This window comes from Bos indicus x Bos taurus, chromosome 23 (genome assembly GCF_003369695.1).
Source record: "Bos indicus x Bos taurus breed Angus x Brahman F1 hybrid chromosome 23, Bos_hybrid_MaternalHap_v2.0, whole genome shotgun sequence".
Lineage (NCBI taxonomy): Eukaryota > Metazoa > Chordata > Mammalia > Artiodactyla > Bovidae > Bos > Bos indicus x Bos taurus.
Window position 1 is genome coordinate 16,917,231 of NC_040098.1, and position 21,269 is coordinate 16,938,499.

The window sequence follows — 21,269 nt, forward strand, 5'->3', positions numbered from 1 at the left end:
CAACAGCTCTTTAAAGAAATCTGGGACTAACAAAGTTTAAGATTCAGACACAGGGTGGTCCAGTGGTTAAGACTCTGTTGCCAGTGCAGGGAGCACAGGTTCAATCCCCGGTCGGGGAACTAATATCCCACATGCCATGCAGCAGGGTCAAAACCTTTTTTTTTCCAAAAAAAAAAAAACCACACACACACACACACACACAGCACACATCCATCCCGGTCACTTTCGAGATGAGTTAGAGATGACTCAAGGTGATTCCTCGATCTGCCCCTCCCGCAGAGCAGCCAGAGGCAGGGCCCCATCCTTGCTCACAGTTCAGGGTGTGGATGGTGAGAGACAAGAGAACCAGGGAGCCCCGGGATGGGAGAGGGGAGGCCCTTCCAAGTTGCTGGACAAGTGAGTCACCCTCCCAGCATCCTTTTCCCAGAAATCCCCCCAACAAAAGGCTCAGACACAGGAAACACAACAAGCACACCCTCTCCCTCACACGGTCCTGAGATGACCTCTGGTTCTCAGTTTCCTCTTCTGGGGAAGTTAAAGATGCTTTATGGAAAACCAATTACTGAGTACCAGATTCATGTTGGATGCTTGGCTGGAATCCCATGAAGGGCACCCTTTCAAGAGGCCTCTCCCTGACCAGCCAGTCACAGTCAACCCGCTCCTCTCCCGCACCCTCCACTTATTCTCCTAGTCCCTGTTTTCTCCCCTCCCTACCGTTCTGTATAATAGAGGCTGTTTCCGTGCGTTCCTTCCATTCTCTCTCCTCCACGAGACTACAGTCTTGCCATGGGTAAGAGGCATGTCAATGTTGATGGCTGTATATCCACGCTAAGCACAGTGCCTGCTATCTCGTGGCCACTCAGATCCCTGTTAAATGAATGCACGACTGTCTCTAGTTGTCACAACAGCCTCATGAGGTAGGTTATCACATCCATTGTACAGAAGAAGAAACTGAGGTTCAGAGACTCGGAGACTTGCTTTGGGGCACAGTCTGTTATCACCAGACTTTAGCTCTACTCCCTCCCCTTGAAAGGACTTGGAGAATGAGAAAACCTAAGGGTCAGAAGAGAGAGCTGGGCCCAGCATAATGGCTCCAGTTCAGCCACCACCCTGTGCTCGGCCTTCCCCAGCTGAGTTCCCCCAACCTCTCGTCACAGCCCAGGACGTCTCAGTCATCAATCTGCAGCCACAGGGCTGGAGGCTATCCAGACTGGCCTGTTTATTTCCAAGCCAAGAGAGAATCAGTCCTTCCCTGCCAACCCCAGAGCAAGATACAGCTGGGAGTCCACATCCCCCCCCTCAAGCCTTAACATAGCAGATAAATTAGTGAAATCTTGTATAAAACATTGTACAGGGGGAAATACATACATATATATAGAGCCAGTGCTGGCACTGGGGTGCGGTTGGCTTTTTAGACACAGGTGACCAGATCCTGCCCCATCAGAGCACCTGCCCACCCCAGCACTCTTTCCCTGAAGTGGTCATCTGCTACCCTCTACCCTGGTACTGTGAGTGGTTAGCACACATCAGAGGTCCAACATCGTGCCCCCAAAGGGAACTGCTTCCTGGGTGCCCCCACCAGCCTGCTCCTCTGAGGTGGGCACCCCCTGCCCTATCCCCTCACCCAGGTAGCCTGCCTTGGCCTGGCCCCAGGAGTTCAACCCCCCAAGACCTGAAGACAAGATGGACCAAGGAATACTGTTCCCTGATATGTCTGATGGCCAGACACCATCTACACCAGGACTTTTTTTGAAAGTGGAAGGGGTTCTAATTCACTGGAAAACAGGCCTAAATCCAGACTTTCCACAAACAACAAATGGTCACCCTACTGATCAGGCTTCCCTGCTCTGAATGGGCCTGGTCCTGCACTCTTGACTTTCCAAATCACGGTCCCTACTCGCAGCAAACTCTTCTCAGACCTCTATCCCCATCTCTGTCGCCTTCTACTATCCAAGGCCTTCTGGCATCTTGGTTACACATCACAAGGCCTCAATAATATTGGGGACCTGTAGTCCTGGGGTTGGGAGGGGTGGTTGGGATGATGCCCCTCCAAATCCCATACAGGACCTGACCACCACTCAAGGCCTTTGGTGTCAAGCCCCAGGCTTTCTGGCTCCTTGGGCCCAACCCCCCAAATCATGGCTGCCTGGGTCTGAGTAGAAAAGCAAGCCTCCACCGTGCCTTCCATCCCAAACTTGCCAAGTCTCCCCTCTCTAGGCCCTTCTGTAGCTCAAGGCCAGGGAGAAATGAACCACCAATTCCCCCATCCCCACTCATGGACAGTGCAAAGCACTTTGTTCCGGTACCTTCCCCACTTGTTGTGCCTGCATATTCCTGATCCCACTTCAGTGTGGCTTTCATACCAGCAACCCCAGGTATCACCTCTGGATTGGCAACTGGTGGACAGGTGGAAGCTGAGAGCAACCTGTAGCACCCTGCACCCCCACCCAGACAGAGCTGGTCCCCAGCCCCTCATGAGAGCCTGACCGGCAACCACAGCCATTCTGATGGGTTCCCATTGGGTTCCCATTGGGAGCCAGTGCCCCTGCCCTTCCTTTTAGAACCTGCTCAGCAGGGCTGCTTGGAAAGCTGCTTTCAGTAAGCCCTACTAAAGCAAATAGTCCCAGATAGTGAAAACTCAGGCTCTGGGTCCTTAAAGGTCCTTCTCTTCTCCCTTCTCCTCCCTCCCATCCTCTTCTGCAGACAGTCCACAGCCACACCAAGGCTTTGGGAAACAGAAGTCCAATCCTGATCTTCCTGGGGCCAAGGCTTCACTCGTTGTCCATCTGTCTGTCTTTGGGAAACAAAGACTCTTCTGTGTCTGAGTGAGGCCACCTAACACCAGTTGCATCCTTCCCAACCCCACCAAAACAAGCGCCTGGATCCAACCCCTTGCAGGAGAGCTGAGAAAACCCTGAGCTCAGGACGCGGCCTTCCAATGGGCCCCTGAGTAGGCATAGGAGATGGGATGGCGGGTCCCAGGCCTCACAGTGAATGTGTTGATGGAGCTTCCGTACTGCGTGTTGTTGTGGGGAGACCTGGCAGGAAGCAGGAGAGAGATGAGGTTAGTATCTGCAGCTGGTTAACCATCACCCCGAGAATCTCCCCAGGGCCATCAGAGGAAGGATGGAGCTGCCCCTCAAGCCCAGGGCTTATCCTCCCCAGTGGAACCCCAGTATTGACTCATCAGCCACAGGGTTCCCTCCTGTCCAGGCCCTGTTGCCAGAGTACATGCCCAATACCCTCCTTCTCAGAACCCTTCCCTCCTAGCCTGGCTCTGGATGCAACTCGGTGATGGGAAATCTCAGCACTCAAGGACCACTCAGCTCTCCCCGACCCCACACGGGGACTCTAGGAAGACGGAGTCAGGAGAGAGAAGACAAAGGAGACAGTGGGTGTTAGGGAAGCGGGCCTTCCTGCCCCTTCTCTCTGCCCTGAGAGCCAGGAGGGAGAAAACCAAATGTCCAGGCTGATGGCTGCAGCCTGGCCAGCTCCGGGTGGTCTGGGGGTGAGCCTCCCTCTCCCCTGCTTTCCCAGCCCAGCCCCGCTCTCCCCTGCCTTCCCTGCCTAGCCCCCGTCTCCCCTGCCTTCCCTGCTCAGCTCCCCTCTCCCCTGCTTTCCCAGCCCGCTGCTCACCTGCCGGTGGCCTGCGTGCAGCCGTAGTCGCCGCCGCCGCCGCCGAGAGCTTTGTACTTGGCCTCTCCGCGAGGGGCCTCCAGGGACACCTTCCGCGAGTGCAGGCCGCCGGGGGGCCCGCGGCCAGCCGAGTTGACGCGCCGCATCTCTGGGCCGCTGGGCGCTGCGAAGGGGCCCCCGGGCTGCGGCCCGAAGCAGTTGGGGAAGCTCAGGCTGCGGCCGGTGCCGCCGCGGGGCGGCCCTGGGTTGCGGTGGGGCTCCCCGACGTACAGGCGCTTCTTGATGAGCGAGCGGCCCCCACCCACGCCGGAGAAGCGCTCTAGGCCCCGGGCTGGACCTGGATCCGCGAAGTGAGAGAAGACGCGGGGTGGGCCCGCATTCGCGGGCTGCCCCAAGTCTGAGAAATTGTTCCGGGGAGGCGAACCCCGGCGCCCCAGATACTGCAAGGGGGCGGCCGGGGGCTCGGGGTCATTGCTGAATTCTGGCGGCGGCGGGATGACCTCAAAGTTGAACTCCTCCTCCTTGTCTTCCTCTGGCTTGTGGGAAGGAGAAGGAGGGGAGGAGAAAGACTTGGGCAGCAGGCGGCCCTGGAGGAGGCTGGAGGGCGCTGGTCTCTCCCAGGCCGCGGAGGCCTGGGGCTTCACCTTTGTCCAGCTGGGCCCGCTGCACGACTCCGTGTCCTCTGGGTCCCTGCGGGGCTGGAGTTCCCACTGACAGAGTCCTTTGGGTTGTCCTGGCGAGGTTAGCTGGGGGACCTTCTCAGTCTCCTTGGACACCTTGGGGACCACAGTGAAGGAGTTGGGCTGGCCCTCGTTGTACAAGATGGTATCAGACCCTGCCTTGGGCTGGCTGGGGCCTTGGAGACTCCCTGGCAGGGAGGACCGGCCCAGGGCGGCCCCCCTGGGCCTCCCCTTCTGGGCCCTCTGCTTGGCCGCAAGGAGCAGGGCCATCGGGGAGCCCCTCTCCACCACCTCCCCCGTCACCGGGTGCCTGAGGAGTTCGTCAGCAGCCTGGGATGAGACTGGGGCTTTGGGTGGCAGCTCCTGGGGCTCCTTCACCGCCACAGGCTTGCCTGACCCTGCAGCTTCTCCTCTGGACAGGGTGGGCATCACCACAGCCACCTCTCTGCTGGAGCTGTTCTGGCTGCAATGGGGCTTGTAGAGACACGGCACCTCTTCTCGCCCAGGTGATATCTTTGGGGGGAAGGCTGGAGATGAGAGGGCTCCCTGTGTAGGAGGCTTACTGGTCTCTGAGGAGTGCCCCTCTACCTCTGGCTTGGAGGGCACTGCAAGTTCTTCATGTTCTGGCTTCTCCCACTGCCCAGCTGGGACCAGGTTCTTTTCTGCTATCAGTTGGGAAGATGTGATGGGTAGAGGTGTGGCCTTGGGTGGTGTGGCTGGCCCAGACGTGGCTTTGGGTGTTGTGGCTGGTCCAGGTACGGCTTTGGGTGTTGTGGCTGGTCCAAGCATGGCCTTGGGTGGTGTGGCTGGTCCGGGCATGGCCTTGGGTGGTGTGGCTGGTCCGGGCGTGGCCTTGGGTGGTGTGGCTGGTCCGGGCGTGGCCTTGGGTGTTGTGGCTGGTCCAGGTACGGCCTTGGGTGGTGTGGCTGGCCCGGGCGTGGCCTTGGGTGGTGTGGCTAGTTCAGGTGTGGCCTTGGGTGGTGTGGCTGGCCCGGGCGTGGCCTTGGGTGGTGTGGCTGGCCCGGGCGTGGCCTTGGGTGGTGTGGCTGGTTCAGGTGTGGCCTTGGGTGGTGTGGCTGGTTCAGGTGTGGCCTTGGGTGGTGTGGCTGGTCTGGGCGTGGCCTTGGGTGGTGTGGCTGGTTCAGGTGTGGCCTTGGGTGAGGTGGCTGGTCCAGGTGTGACCTTGGACTGGAGTGGTGTGTTTGGCAGAGGGGTGGTGGATAGAGGTGGCAGATTCTTGGCCACAGGCTTGGGGAATTTGCTGTTATCATCTCTGTTTTCAAAGATTCTTCCCCCTTCTGGCTGAGGTTTGGGAGGCAGAGACCCTCTGCTGGGCCTGGCCTCCTTCTCAGCTAATGAGGAAAGCTGGGCCTCCAGCTTCTTCCGGATCTCCCAGACGCTAGGAGTTGGTGCGTCTTGGGGGAGGTAGTCCACAGGAGGGAGGATCAGGCTGGTGGCAGCCTTCTTTGGCCGGCTGCAGGGACTCTCCTCAGGAACACTTGAGGGGGCCTCCTTCTCTGGCGGGCTCGGGGGGGCCTCCTTCTGTAGCAGACTCGGGGGCGCCTCTTTCGCAGGCAAGCTGGGACGCTTGTGGTCCTCTCTTTCCTGAGAGGCTGCCGTTGGACCTGGTCTGTGACTGGCGAGCCGGTCCTCTCTCCTGGAGCCGCAAAGATAGGCTGACAGCTGGTCCCGCAGCTTTGCCATCTGGCTGGGGTCCCGCCAGTCCATGGGCTCCGAAGACGCTGTCTCCTCCGGGCTGGGGGGTTCAGGTTTGGGTTTGGGAGCAGGAGAGCCAGACTTGGGTCTTTTCATCAAGCCAGCAGGTGCAGGGGCTGCCTTCTCAGCAGGTGGCAGAGGAGGGGCGGCTGGGGGCAGCGGGGGTGCTGGCGGAGGGAGTGGGGGTGCAGGAGGGGGCAGGGGAGGGGCTGGAGGTGGCGTCTCGGCTTGTTCACTGCTCTGGACCTGAGGCTGGCCCCGCCTCGGACCAGCCGGTGCCACAGCACCGGGCTCCTTGGGGAGCGCTAGCTCAGCAGCCCTGTCGGGGTAGGCCTGGCACGCAGAGCGGATATGGAAGCTGGGAGGCAGTGAGGGTCGAATGGGGCCCTTCTTGGTGGACTCTTTGTCCTCAGGAGGAGTCCCTTGTGCCTCTGGAATAGAGATGGACGAAGTCCTGACTGGGGTTGGGGGAGGCACCTTGAATGACCGGGGGAAGGTGAGGTGGGACTCCGGACCTGGGAGGGCCTCCGTGGGCTCAGCAGGGCTCCTGGGGGCGCTGCTTCTGGGGGCCTCTGGCTGCCTGCCATTCAGCGCCACTTCCGATTTCCACTTGGTGACACCCCCAGCGGGGAAGAGGCGTGTCCCCATGGTATGAGGAGACCCTGGGGCTGGGGGTGTCAGGGCTGGCAAGAGGGGTAGAGGTGGGGCTTGAACGGCCTGGGGTGGGGCGGGCGGAATGAAGTCAGGAGGCGTGGGTGTGGATGGGGAGGAAACGGTGGGTGGCGGGGGAAGGGCCCCCATTCCTGGGGGCAGAGCTGGGGCTGTGCTGGGTGGGGGTGGGGGTGGTGATTCCAGCAGGGGAGGAGGTGGGGGAGCTGTGGAGGGTGGAGGTGGCGGTGAGAACTCTGGAGGCTGCAGAGCGCCTAGGGGTGGCGCCGGCGCTGGGCCTGGAGGAGGTGGGGGGATGAGTAAGTCCTGGCCATAGTGCCCAGGCCTTAGGTCCCCCACAGAGCTGTATAGTCGGAGGTTGCCATTGACGAGCGTGCTGGTGCCTGAAAGGAGGGAGAGGCAGAGGTGAGGAGGGTGAGTGGGCAGTGCGGGCTTGCTGACCTCCTGAGAGAGCAGCTGGCTGGTTTCGTGAACACCAAGCGAGAAGCAGCCATGTCTCCAGTCTCCTGACCTCTCCTGGGAGGGACCCTCTGCTTTCCAGGGAGGGACCCCTGCCCCTGCCTGTCCCTGGCACAGCCTCTGGAGCCTGTGCTGAATTTTCTCCATTGGCTTCCAAGGCTCAGGCTTCACGCTTCTCTGCCCTGCTCACAGTCCTATATATAATCCCTTTTCTCTTCAGTTAGCCCCTTGGAGTGCACCGGGTGTTTCTTACAGGTGCCTCAGCTGGTACAAAGCCAGAAACGCCAGGGTTCAAATCCAGGCTCTCCACTTACTAAATGTGTGACCTTGGACACACTGGTTAAACTTGCTGAGCCTCAGTTTCATTATCTGTAAAATGGGAATAACGTCAGCAATTGCCTCTTAAAGCTGTTGTGAGCATTAAGAGAATTTATGTAAAAGCATGGAAAGAGCTTATCAGGTGCTGCTGCTGCTACTGCTGAGTTGCTTCAATCGTGTCCGACTCTGTGCAACCCCATAGATGGCAGCCTGCCAGGCTCCCCGGTCCCTGGGATTCTCCAGGTAAGAACACTAGAGTGGGTTGCCATTGCCTTCTCCAGTGCATGAAAGTGGAAAGTGAAAGTGAAGTTGCTCAGTCGTGTCCGACTTTTAGCAACCCCATGGACTGCAGCCTACCAGGCTCCTCCATCCATGGGATTTTCCAGGCAAGAGTACTAGAGTGGGGTGCCATTGCCTTCTCCATATCAGGTGCTAGGTCCAGAGAATGGTAATCACTTTGATTACTACCACCTGTGCTTAACTTTTCATTCTGCATAAGACGGGGAAGCTGGGAAAGATAGGAAGTCATGGATGGAAGTAGGGGCCTGGACACCTCGGTGAGGAAGTTTGGGTGAAAGTTTGGGAGGAAGAAATCTGCGTGAGCAACTCCTGCTTTCTAAAGATCCTGAATCTACCAAGAACCCAGAGAACCTCACAGAGAACTGGAATGGACTCTGGACTGCCGGATGGATGGGGTGTGTAGAAATGAATTGACTTGGATGATTCAGGCACTAGAGAGATACTGAGTCCTCCACCCTGGCCCCAGAGGCTCAAATCCCTATCCCCCGGCCCCAGTCCCTGCCCCCTCCCTAGTGTCTGCAGACCACCAGGATGCCCTGGTTACTCCTCTCTGAGGGGCACATATCCTTTGCCTCCCCCACCTCTCAATTTCTGGCACAGAATGAAACAAACCCAGAAATGTGCAGCTCTGACGGGCTCCTCCCAGTTTCCTGACTTCAAAATAAAGACCAGACAACATCCATTGAGCACCCAAGTGTTAAGAGCTGGGACACAGCAGAAAAGACAAACCAAAAAATAGTCAAAATACTGGCCCTCTGGCAGCTTGTGTTTTAATGGGACAATTTAATAGACAGTGAATATATTAGTAAATTTCCAGCACATCGAGGTGAAGAGTGATACGGAGGGGAAACCCAGGAGGGGTGCCGAGGGTGCAGTGTGAATAGCAAGGTCCGGGAAGACCTGGCTGAGAAGGTGACATTGGAGCAAAGACGGAATGAGAGAGAGTGAGCGAGCTGTGCACACGTGCAAGGGAAGAACAGACTGGACAGCAGGAAGTGCAACGGCCCGAGGCTGGAAACGAGCCTGGATCTTGAAGGAGCAGCAAGGAGAGTGGGATGAGACGAGAAAGCCAGCAGATTAAGCCAGGTGGGGCCGGATTCTGGCTGTCCTGGCAAGAACCCTTCCGTTAGGTGACAAGGGAAGTTGCTGGTGGGTTTTGAGCAGGGATCTGACAAGAAGTGACTCACTTCCTATCCAGTACTTTGCACCTCCAGAACTGGAATTGTCTTGCCGGAGATAAGGAGGGGCAAGGGGTTAAGTGACTTGCCCCAGGGAGTGAGGCTAATATGCGGGGGAGCTGGGATTCAAAGCCAGGGCTGCCTGACTCCAGGGTTCTTTCTATCACTCACGCTGCCCTTGTTCCTGCTCTGGCCACGTCCCTAACCATCCTTCCTCCCCTGGGCCTTAGCCCTGGCTCTCCTCATCTCCCACCCACAGCAGCTAGCAGCCAAGAGGCCTGGAGACTCCAGCTTTATCACCAGCTGGGGAGGGAGGTCCAGATGCTTGGGCTTAAGGAGGAAATTAGAAAGATGGACAAGTCTCAAGCCTGGGGTCCTCTTACCTGTCGCTTGTTTGTCTGCAAAGCTGTCTGGCACACAGGGTGTGGGTACAGCCAGTCCATGGTTTTCCTGGGCATCCTGAAAGACAGCAGAACCATCAGGGGACAGGGAAAGACAGACAGTTCTTAACTTGCTGCTCCGTGAGGCTGTTATAATTGCTGGAAAGTCCACAGGGATAACCTTGTAATTATACTGAAATATGGGCTCAGTTAAAAGGGTGAATTCTGTGATATAGTCAAGTCTTGTTATTTGTGGTAGTTAGGGTCTGTGAAATTGCTGCAAACAGTGAATTAGTAAAAACTGGAGCCATGCCTTGAGGGAAATACAGGGTAAAGATTCTGTAAATCTTGGTCAAGTCACTTTCATCAGCTGATCAATATACAACTTTGTCTTTATGCGTGTTTCTCTTTAAAGATACCTTATTTAATGTCTGTTGTTAACTCCCTGATATTGAACTCATGGCCAGCAGCACCATAACTCACGCCTTGGAAGCTTACCTATTTTCTCTGTAAGGTACTTCGTAGCTTCCTTGCACGTAGGGATATTAGACAGCACATCGGCCCTGTGCTTCGGGGGCATTTTATTTTATTTATTTTTTTTTTTCATTTTATTTAATTTTTAAAATTAAAAATGTTTTTCTAGCCATTCCACTCAACATGTGGGATCTTAGTTGCCCGACCAGGGATCTAACCCATGCCCCTCTGCATTGGAGACACAGAGTCTTAACCATTGGACTACCAGGGAAGTCCTTGAGGGCTATTTTTAAATAGCAAAACCACCAACAAAAAGCAAAGAAATATGAAAAGCACGGCACTAAACAGAAAAGGACGCAAAATGTCCTGTTCGACCTCAGCTGGTTCTCTGTGCAGCACTGGCAAACCTTTCACTGCTCCGCTCGAGCCAACTGATTTGGGGGGTTACAAATAAATTTTAGTGAGTAGGCGAATTACAGGTACCGAATCTGCAAATAATGAGAGTCAACTGTATATAAATCTCAACTGAAACAGATAAAAACAAAACAAAACTGTTCATGACTCCCCAGGGATGTCCACAAGATCAAAAGCCAACCCCCCTTGGCCTGGCCTCCCGTTGACGCTTAGTTTTCATTAGGTAGTTACAGAAAAGTAAATAAGAAAAGAGCGGTGACCTGGAGTATTGACAACACTGTGGATACCTTTCAGATCTCTAGGCTTGCAGACCATAATGCGTTTACACAGCTGTTGGTCTGTACATACAATTTTGCATTCTATTTTTTTTTTCCCTCCAAACACACATTTCCATATGTCAACAAAGTCCACACACCTGTCCTTTAGAGGAGCTGTGGGGCGTTTTATGGTAGCTTTCAAGGTCCTCAACACCCTGGCAGTATCCTTCAGGCTAGTGTTAATTTCCATTCACCTGTTACAGCAAATCCAACAATCTAACTGAACCAGCTCCCTCTCTAGGATCCTTCCAACCCACCCCTCTGGTTCACGTTCATCCCTGATACTGGGTGTTGGTCAGGCTGTGCCCCTCTTCCCACTGTCCATTTCTAACAGTAACACCCCTTGCTCTGTGCTGTGAACACATGCTCACCATCACACCACCCTGCAATGAAGAAGTTGTCCCCGTGAGCCAGAGAACGCAGAGGTTTAGAAGTCTGACAAGTTGTTTACACTCTCACGACCAGTGGTGCTAAGCCCAGGTCTGTGGAGCTCCCCCGCTGAGTATTTGCTTCACTAAAGTCCAAGTCTCTAACCCTAAAAGGATTCACAGAGCCCCTCTAGAAAGACAGTAGAGGGAATGAGAAAATTCTGGAGCCAGATTGCTTGAATTTGAATTCTAGCTCTGCCTTCCACTGGCTATATGACTCAGCCAATGACTTAGGTTCTCTGTGCCTCAGTTTCCTTGACTATGAAACTGATTTAAAAATAAAATTTACTGGGACTTCCCTGGCAGTCCAGTGGTTAAGACTCCACACTCCCAGTGGCAGCGGGCACAGGTTCGATCCCTGGTTGGGGAACTAGGTTCTCACATGCCACACAGCATGGTCACAAAAGAAAAATAGAATTTACCTATTCTAGGGAAGTTGTGAGGATTAAGTGATGCAATACACAAAACACACTTAGCTCCTGGCATGCAGTGAAAACCCAACAAACGTTGCTGCTGCTGCTGCTAAGTCGCTTCAGTCGTATCCGCCTCTGTGCGACCCCATAGACGGCAGCCCACCGGGCTCCCCGTCCCTGGGATTCTCCAGGCAAGAACACTGGAGTGGGTTGCCATTTCCTTCTCCAATGCATGAAAGTGAAAAGTGAAAGTGAAGTCGCTCAGTCGTATCCGACTCCTATCGACCCCATGGACTGCAGCCTACCAGGCCCCTCCGTCCATGGGATTTTCCAGGCAAGGGTACTGGAGTGGGGTGCCATTGCCTTCTCCAACAAACGTTAGCTCTTGTTATTCCTACAGAGCCATCCCTTGTCTGCACCAGGCCATACTGACCGACTGCTGTTCAGAGCAACCCGCAGCCAAGTCCCACAAGGGAGGACTCCTGTTCGCGCTCTAGATATTCCCCCAGTTCCTCCTATGAGATCTGGTTGCTCCTTGGAGCCCACGGACATGTCTTATATGAATCCCCCAAACATGGACACATAGTAAGCCAAGCTATTACTCACTGATGGGCTGATGGCGCCAACTCTCTAGACTTAATGGTTTAATATATACGAAGAGGGATTCAAGGCAGATGTTTCACAAATATCCACAAGACCTCGGGGTACCAAGGGCAGTCTCAGAATTAGTCTCTGGTTATATGAGGGCAGCAAACAACTCATTTTATTCTTAAAGAATTCTGAAGAACTGGAATGGCCTTGCTCCACCATCTACTTTTTTTCTGCCTCTGTTTGAGTCAAATGGCCACATACTTGTTCTCAACCTCTCTCAACCCTGCATTCTGAGATGCGGTACATAGTGCACGAGAGGCAGTACACAAGACTGTCTAGCTGTTCAGTCGCTAAGTCCTGTCCAACTCTTTGCAGTATACCCACGACTGATTGGCTAATAACCCTCATGGAGTACGTATACTCTGATTTTGATGAGATGGAGGCCAGGCCTTTAAAAGCCAGGGTTGAAAAAAAAAATAAAAATAAAAGCCAGGGTTGAGCTCTCATTACTCTTTTGCACATAATTGGAAAGTAGAAAGACCTAGGGACTTTTCATCAAGAGTTTTCAGAGTCCAGTCGTGCTCTGGATTTTGCCTGTGCGTGTGTGATGTTGCCAGGAGTGTGAGCTTGGATGAGCCGTAGCAACTATGATGTTCATCTATCATTTATGCACCTACTGTGTGCCAGCACTATGTTATCTCAAATCCCTTAAGAGACAGGGTGCAAACCTAGGCCTCCCAACTTCCCTTTTCTACAAATCAGAGACTCATTTTCTTCATGTATAAAATGGAGGTATTTCCTGCTTTGTGGGGCCATTATGACGACCACAGGAGATAATGCTCCTAACCCAGGAATCTGTGTTCTAAATCTTCTTCCCACAAAAGTGAAAATATTGTGAGCAATCAAAGCAGGCTGCCTGGAATCCCAGAAGCACCTTCTGGGTCACCCTATAATTATGTGTGAATGAGGAACACAGACGGACTTTATGGGCTGGAGGTAATACTGTCCACCCCACCTTTGATCTTAACTCTGAAAACGCATTAGATCCCAAAGACCACAGGATGGAAGTCTGTCTCCTGAGCGGCCTTGGAACGCACACACACACACACACAGAGTCCAGAACACACCTATCACATCCCCACAGTGCTTGAGGTGCTGTGGTACTCTGTTACCCTTGGGGTAGGTCCCAAAGTCCAGCCTCACTCCTTCAGTTCAGTTCAGTCGCTCAGTCGTGTCCAACTCTTTGCAACCCCATGAATTGCAGCACGCCAGGCCTCCCTGTCCATCACCAACTCCCGGAGTTCACCCAAACCCATGTCCATTGAGTCGGTGATGCCATCCAGCCATCTCATCTTCTGTCGTCCCCTTCTCCTCTTGCCCCCAATCCCTCCCAGCATCAGGGTCTTTTCCAATGAGTCAACTCTTCACATGAGGTGGCCAAAGTATTGGAGTTTCAGCTTCAGCATCAGTCCTTCTAATGAACACCCAGGACTGATCTCCTTTAGGATGGACTGGTTGAATCTCCTTGCAGTCCAAGGGACTCTCAAGAGTCTTCTCCAACACCACAGTTCAAAAGCATCAGTTCTTTGGCACTCAGCTTTCTTCACAGTCCAACTCTCACATCCATACATGACTACTGGAAAAACCATAGCCTTGACTAGACAGACCTTTTTTGGCAAAGTAATGTCTCTGTTTTTTAATATGCTATCTAGATTGGTCATAACTTTCCTTCCAAGGAGTAAGCATCTTTTAATTTCATGGCTGCAGTCACCATCTGCAGTGATTTTGGAGCCCCCAAAAATAAAGTTTGATACTGTTTCCACTGTTTCCCCATCTATTTCCCATGAAGTGATGGGACCAGATGCCATGATCTTAGGAGCCCCCAATACTGAAATGAATGCAGCTCCAAGCCCCAGCTGGCCCTGCTTCTTCCCCTCCCACCTACCTGGGCTAGCTGTCCCTTCCACCAGCGTGGACTGAGGAAGGCAAATACAAACTCATTTTAATGCAAGTGCTAGTAAAACAGACCTGGAAGGTACGTCACTCCCCTCTCAACACGGGGACCCAGGGAGCTGGCATCCAGTGCCCTGGCTTGGGTGGTGACAGAGTTCAGTGTGCAAATGCACAGGTGTGAACAGCATCCATCTCCACGGGGAGTGAACTTCCTCACCTGCCTCCCTTAGCCTCAGAGGACAGAGTCTTTTCCAATGAGTCAACTCTTCGCATGAGATGGCCAAAGTACTGGAGTTTCAGCTTTAGCATCATTCCTTCCAAAGAAATCCCAGGGCTGATCTCCTTCAGAATGGACTGGTTGGATCTCCTTGCAGTCCAAGGGATTCTCAAGAGTCTTCTCCAACACCACAGTTCAAAAGCATCAATTCTTTGGCGCTCAGCCTTCTTCATAGTCCAACTCTCACATCCATCTGTACCACGTGCTCTGTCTTCCATCTCTTAATTCATTTACTTTTCACAACATGAGATGCGATCGGTGTTATTACACCTCCCCTTTACAGATGAGCAAACTGAGGCAGAAAGGTTAGGTGACTTGCCTAAGAACTCACAGCTAGTTAGGTATCACTGTCTTTCCAAGCATCTACCCGTCACCCACACCCCCAGCTTTTCACCTGGCTCTGCCAGGCACATCCTGTGTCCCTCCCTTCCTGCTACCCCGAAAGCTTGGCCCTCCTTCAGTCCTCACTGTCTGTTACCCAGACAGACAGACTACTGCTATCATCTCCCTGGCTTCTGCCTCACCCCATTTTTTAAGCCTGATGCCAGGATGTTCTTTCTAAAATGCATCTCAGGGAGTTCCCTGGTGGTCCAGTGATTAAGACTCTGCCTCCCAATGCAGGGGACACAGATTCAGTCCCTGGCTGGGGAACTAAGATCCCACCTGATTCGGAGCAACTAAGCCTGGGGGCCACAACTGCTGAGCTCCCATGTCCCAACTAGAGAGAAGCCCTGGAGTCACAAATAAGACCCAATGCAACGAAAAATAAATAAATATTTTTTTAAAAAGAAAGAAAGAAATAAAATGCATCCCAGAGCAGGTCCCTTCCCTGTTCAGCGTCCTTCTGTCGGTCCGGAGGATGACACCCAAACGCCTTCGCATGGCGTTCTAGACTTTTCATAAGCTGTCCTGTCCACAGCTCCCGCCACATTCTCCCACCCGCTCCACAAACTCTGGGCTCCAGTTAGTGGTTCTCGTGTTTTTCCACCAGTGTCCCTGGAGACCTGCCTCACTCAAGAGCAAATGGGCTCCCTGCAGCAGGGATCTTCAGTACGGCAGAGAGACCACTCCTTGGAGGGAGTATTTGGAGGTTCTGGGGGTGAATCTATAGCTTGAAAAAGCCCCTAAATGATTTGGCTCTACTTCTCTCCCCCACCGTGCAGAATCACTGCAGCTGCTTGAGATTCACTCCCACATACTCTCAGACCTCCCAAATCTTGCTTTGCTCTTTTTTTTATTAGAGTATAGTAGATTTAAAATGTGTTAGTTTCTGCTGCACAATAAAATCAATCAGTTATGCATATAGCTATATCCAGTCTTTTTAAAATTCTATTCCCATATGGGTCATTACAGAGTATTGAGAAGAGTTCCCTGTGCTATACAGTAGATCCTTATTAACTATCTCCTTTAACTTTGGCTCTTATTCTTAGATGCCCTTCTTTGTCCAGCTAACTCCTACCTATCCTTTAAACCCTAGATTAAATACCCCTCCTCCACGAAGCCCTCCTTGGCAACCTCAGCCCGAGTTCATTTCTCTTCTCAGTGTGTTCCTCACCCTGTGTGTGCATTCTGATACCTGACATTTATTAGGTGCCTACTATGCGCTAGGCACTGTTCTGAGTACTTCACATGTAGCAACCTAGTTAATCGTCGTAGTAACCCTAAGAGGTAGGTTGTTGTTTTTATTGTATAGAAGATGAAACAGAGGCACAGAGAGGCTGAGTACATCGCCCAAGGTCATAGAGCTAATAAACAGCAGCGTTGATACTGGAACTCGGAGCCTGCCCTCTTTGCCACTATTCACACTCACACTTTTCCTCCAGCATGCTGCTGCTGCTAAGTCGTGTCAGTCGTGTCCGACTCTGTGCGACCCCATAGACGGCAGCCCACCAGGCTCCCCCGTCCCTGGGATTCTCCAGGCAAGAACACTGGAGTGGGTTGCCATTTCCTTCTCCAATGCATGAAAGTGAAAAGTGAAAGTGAAGTCACTCAGTCGTGTCCGACTCTTATAGACCCCATGGACTGCACCCTACCAGGCTCCTTTGCCCATGGGATTTTCCAGGCAAGAGTACTGGAGTGGGGTGCCATTGCCTTCTCCTCCAGCATAAACGAGGCCTGTTACAGGTGGCCCTGGTCTCTGCTGGCCCAGCCCAGCCTGTCTGTGGGTAGGGGGATGGCTGATTCTTTTTGCCCCACCTGGCACAGACAGGGCAATTCAGTGAGAGTTGGATGAGTGAAGAAACTCCTGGATGAATGAATGAGAGGTGGCAGGAACACAGGACAGGGAGGTGTAAAGTCTGTGTTCTGGCGCCAGACCCACCACCAATTAACTGGGAACAAAGGGCCTCCTTCCCTCCCTCCTGTGAACGCTCTTTAGGATCATCTCCAGCCTGGCGTTCTGTGAGTCCCGGCCCATAAGTCCCACCTGTGCTCAGCTCACCTGTGCCATGTGGGCAGCGGCCTGAACACCAGAGGCCACCCTTCCACGACCAGGTGTTGAGATGGACCTCCGTCTTTGTCTCGGGAGAGTTCTTGGGGTGAGGGGGGCGGCGGAACAAGGTGGGGCAGGGGAAGAGGAAGGGAGAGGAGGGGGGAGGGAGGAGTCTGTGAAGCTGCTTTTCCAGGAGTCACAGGGCGAGGCCAAGCGGGCAGGACTGGGCCTGAGGTCACCTCTGGCTCCATCGTGGGCCTGTGACTGCCGCAGTCAGCCAAGGGCTGCCCCACCCTCAGCACGCTTGCCCTGGGAAAATCACAGACCCCACGCCCCAGGGGGCTGCCTGCAGGGGCTGGCGTACCCCTCAAGCAGACTCAGGAGGGAGACGTGTCTGGCCCTTGAAGGACAGCGGCCCCACATCGAGGGACAGGGTGTGGCCACCCGGTGGGCAAGGGAAATGACCAAGAACATGCAAATGAGCATCTGAGCCCCTCTGCTGGGGCAGCCTCTTGGTGCCTCCATCCTCAGCCAGGCCACCCCCACTCCGCAACAGCAGCCTTGCTCAATGCCTGGGGCAGAGTCCAGGTGGGGCATTCCCCCTGAAGCTGGGCCTCAGCCCTTCCCGAACCCACACCCGGACAACACCCAGAAGCTAAGATCCCCGTCACCTTGCCCACTCCCCAGCTCAGTCAAGCAGCCCCATCACAGCCTTGTATACTGAAAGGTCACCCGGCAATGATTAGCTGGCAGGGAGCCTAGGGACGGAAATGCCATTCTGAGAATATTTATATATATTTCCTTCCTTATACTTGTCTCTATTTTCAGTTCTGAACAATGAACTTCTGTTTCCTTCACAATTAAAAAATACACACACACACAATCCGTAGTTTTTTGTTTTTGTTTTTTTAAGTTCTTGTAATCAAGAAGAGCATGGGACTTACTTCCCTGGTGCTCCAGTGGGTCAAAATCCACTGTGCAATTCGAGGGATGTGGGTTCGATCTGTGGTTGGGGAACTAAGATCCTCCATGCTGCATAGCAACTAAGCCTGTGAACCACAACTAGAGAGTCCAGGTGTTGCCACACCAGTTCCTGCGTAATGCAGTGAAGATGCTGCATGATGCAGTGAAGATCCTGTGTGCTGTCCCTAAGACCCAGTGCAGCCAAATAAATGAATACTTAAAAAAAGAAGAAAAGCATGGATTTTGTAGGTGGGTAGACCACACTGGAGAAGGCAATGGCACCCCACTCCAGTACTGTTGCCTGGAAAATCCCATGGACGGAGGAGCCTGGTAGGCTGCAGTCCATGGGGTCGCTAAGAGTCGGACATGACTGAGCGACTTCACTTTCACTTTCCACTTTCATGCATTGGAGAAGGAAATGGCAACCCACTCCAGTGTTCTTGCCTGGAGAATCCCATGGACGGAGAAGCCTGGTAGGCTGCAGTCCATGGGGTTGCACACAGTCGAACACAACTGAAGCGACTTAGCAGCAGCAGCAGCAGCAGACCACTCTGGCAATCTTAATTTAACTCCATCGTCTCAAAGATAGAATCACACACTCCGTGGTCAGGAAGTGTGCCCCCTTCTTGCCTTTTGAGGTTCAGTTTTCTCATCTGTAAGATGGGGTTGATCCCACCTCTGTGGGTTTGCTGTGACATCAGAGGCCTCCCCACACCTAAAGAGATCCCACAGAGAAGCACTCAAGGAGGGGGCATCTCTCTGGGCCCCCACCCCTCAGGTCCTAACAAGGCTCAGTGGGTGAGCAGTGGCCCGAGTCCATGGATACTCTGTTCTGGGAGGGACTCCTGGGATGTGTCTGTCTGGTTGGGCTTGAAGAGATAGATGGGTGCTTCCCCGAAGTTAGGGCCAGGTCACCGGGAATCCCCTACTGCCCTTTTGACCACAAATATTTCAGAGTTAAAGAGAAGGAGGAAAGAAAGCAGAAAAGAGGAGGGGAGGAAAGCATTCACTATTTGAGGACTGAGGTTGTCTCCCCCTTAAAGTTATAGGGAGTCAGAGCCCACCACTAGCCCCCTGATGCACCACCAAGGATCTGGGGGACAGCCTCACCCCACCGATGGCCCCGGCCCAGTCCCCTTGCCCTCCCTGGGCCGGGACACACATCCTCATACCTGGGGTTCCTCAGATCGCAGGCCAACCCCAAGGGTGGGTCACAAGGGTTGGGCCAACAGGCTACACACAGTTGACCTTGAGTGCGAGCCAGCTCAGAGCCTTAGTGACACACTATGGAATGCAAACTTCCTCACAGATTCCTCCAGGAGCCTGGCTGGGGCACCTCAGGGGGCGGTGCAGAGCTCGGGGGGTGAGGGAGGTGACCCTGAGTCAGAATCAGAGCCGGGAATGGTTGGGAACACTGCGGAAGGCTGGGGAGCAGGGGGACGGGCCCCCGGAGTGAGGGCCACAAGGAAACCCCTCCCGGCACCCAGCGTCCCCAGCTGGGTGAAGCCCTGGCGGTTGTTTCCCGGCTTTGGGGGACCCAGTGAGCATTTAAAATCAAGAGCTCCAGGACCTTCCTGGTGGTCCAGTGGTCAAGACTTCACCTTCCAGTGCAGGGGGTGTGAGTTTGATCCCCGGATGGGGAGCTAAGACCCCACATGCCTTGTCAAAACCCCAAAATAGAACAGAAGCAATACTGTAACAATTCAATAAAGACTTTAAAAAAAATGGTCCATGTAAAAAAAAATAACCTTAGGAAAAAAAATTTTTTTTAATATAAAAAGAGCTCCAGGACTTCCTTGCCCCAGCCCCTGCCCTCTGCTGAAGCTCATGCCTCCTTCCTGGGGGACGAATTCCACAAACAATACTGTCTTACTCTGGACCGACCTGCCACCCCAGGATCTCTCTCATCTGTAGCGGGCTGTGCTCTGTTGCCCTGCAGGGCAAGGAGTCCATGGGGTCAAGGAGACAAGCCCTAAGAGCCCACCCCGCCCCCTTCCTGACCTTGCTCCAGACACCAAGGTCCCTAGAATCCTCCATTCAAATGGCCCTTAGGCCTCTTCTGGTGCCTCAGTGGTAAAGAACTGCAATGCAGGAGATCCAGTTTCAATCCCTGGGTTGGGAAGATCCCCTGCAGAAGAAAATGGCAACCCACTGCAGTATTCTTGCCTAGAGAATCCCCACGGACAGAGGAGCCCAGCAGGCTGCAGTCCACGGGGTCAGAAGGAGTTGGACACAACTGAAGCAAGTAACACTTTGACACTTCAGGTCACTTCTAGAGCTTCTTTCCCAATCAGTCCTTCTGAAGGCAGCCTGAGTGGGGGGCACAAATCCCTGAACCCACAGGGTGGCCAAGTGTGTGTGCTAAATCACTTCAGTCGTGTCCGACTCTACAACCCTATGGACTATAGCCTGCCAGGCTCTTTTGTCCATAGGATTTTCCAGGCGAGAATACTGGAGTGGGTTGCTATTTCTTCCTGCAGGGATCTTCCCGACCCAGGGATATAGAACCCGTGTCTCTTACGTCTCCTGCGTTGGCAGGCGAGTTCTTTACCACTAGCACCACCTGGGAAGTCCCATTGGTGGCCAAGGGGCGGTCATATGTGGTGAGGATGAGGGTGTATGCTGGGCTTTGGGGGTTCAGGCTGAGGCCCTCCCTGTGGAAGAAGAGCCAGGTGGGCAGAGGCAGGGTGGCTTCGGCGGGGAAAGGGTGCTCCATCTGTTCACTGGCTGCAGGCTTCCGACACCCACTCCCACAGGAACACCTGGAGCTCCCCTACCCAAGAGCCCTGCCAGCTAACATCAGCCAAGAGAATCACTCAAAAGCCAATCATGACCGACTGCACTCCCCAGCTCACCCAAAGGAGCGCCAACCCCAAAGGGAGCCTGGGCCTTGGCTTCCAAGACAGCTCCTGGGGACGGGGATAGAGAGGAAGGGTGGAAAGGAGAAATCCAGCTGACTCGGGCTGCATCTCTGCTGAGTAGAGGGTGGGCCTCCAAACAGTCAGGCTTCCTGCCCGGAGCCCAGCCTGACATCTCCCCAGGCCCTGCCAGCCCTGCCTGACTCAGAGGGTGGGGTGACCCAGGGAGCTCTCACCGCCCGAGGCACCCTGGGGGACCTGTCCAGCCAGTTTCCCCATATTTGCCTCATTGGCATTTCTTTTTCAATTCCTCATATGCACTGCCCTGGAGATGGTCGGGTTCAGACTGGGGTAGGGCCAGAGGCAGCCCCAGAGACAAGTTTGCCCTTCCCACCACCAGCCGTCCTACCGTCTCAGCTCTGAGAAGCTAGGGACAGACTCTGGCTTGAATTCTGGGCCGAGCTTCCCCTTGGAGGGAGAAGGAAGTGGGGAGAAAGGCCCCTTCCCAGACTTAGCCCAGGCCCATCCATGGTGGTGTAGATGGGAATTGGGAGAAGACCTGGGCTTGGGGTCTGTCTCTGCCTAGGAGCTGAGGGAGTTGCATGCATCCCCCCTCCCTGGGCTTCAGTTTTCTTATTCCAATGCTCACCAAGGTCCGTGCCCACCCCCCACCCCCAGTTTTGAAGTTTGCCATGCTAATCCAGCTCCTTGGAGTTCTCAGAGCAGGAAGTTGGGGCAGGGTGGGGTCGGGGAAGCCCTGGTGGCTAGAGGGCCTCCTTTTCAGAGGGCCTGGCATCTCTGGGGGCCTCCAGAG

At 54.0% G+C, this 21,269-nt stretch overlaps 1 protein-coding gene across 1 annotated transcript in view; it reads right to left on the reverse strand.

Moving 5' to 3' along the window:
- Positions 1–1,195: 1,195 nt before the first annotated feature.
- Positions 1,196–21,269, reverse strand: part of C23H6orf132 (chromosome 23 C6orf132 homolog) — a 34,813-nt gene continuing 14,739 nt past the window's right edge. The window contains exons 3-5 of the mRNA XM_027524545.1: positions 9,340–9,415; positions 3,637–7,084; positions 1,196–3,038 (exon numbers count right to left, since the gene is read on the reverse strand). Of these exons, the coding sequence (XP_027380346.1) occupies positions 2,921–3,038; positions 3,637–7,084; positions 9,340–9,415 (3,642 nt within the window). The 3' untranslated portion in view covers positions 1,196–2,920. The remainder of the gene's footprint in view (positions 3,039–3,636; positions 7,085–9,339; positions 9,416–21,269) is intronic.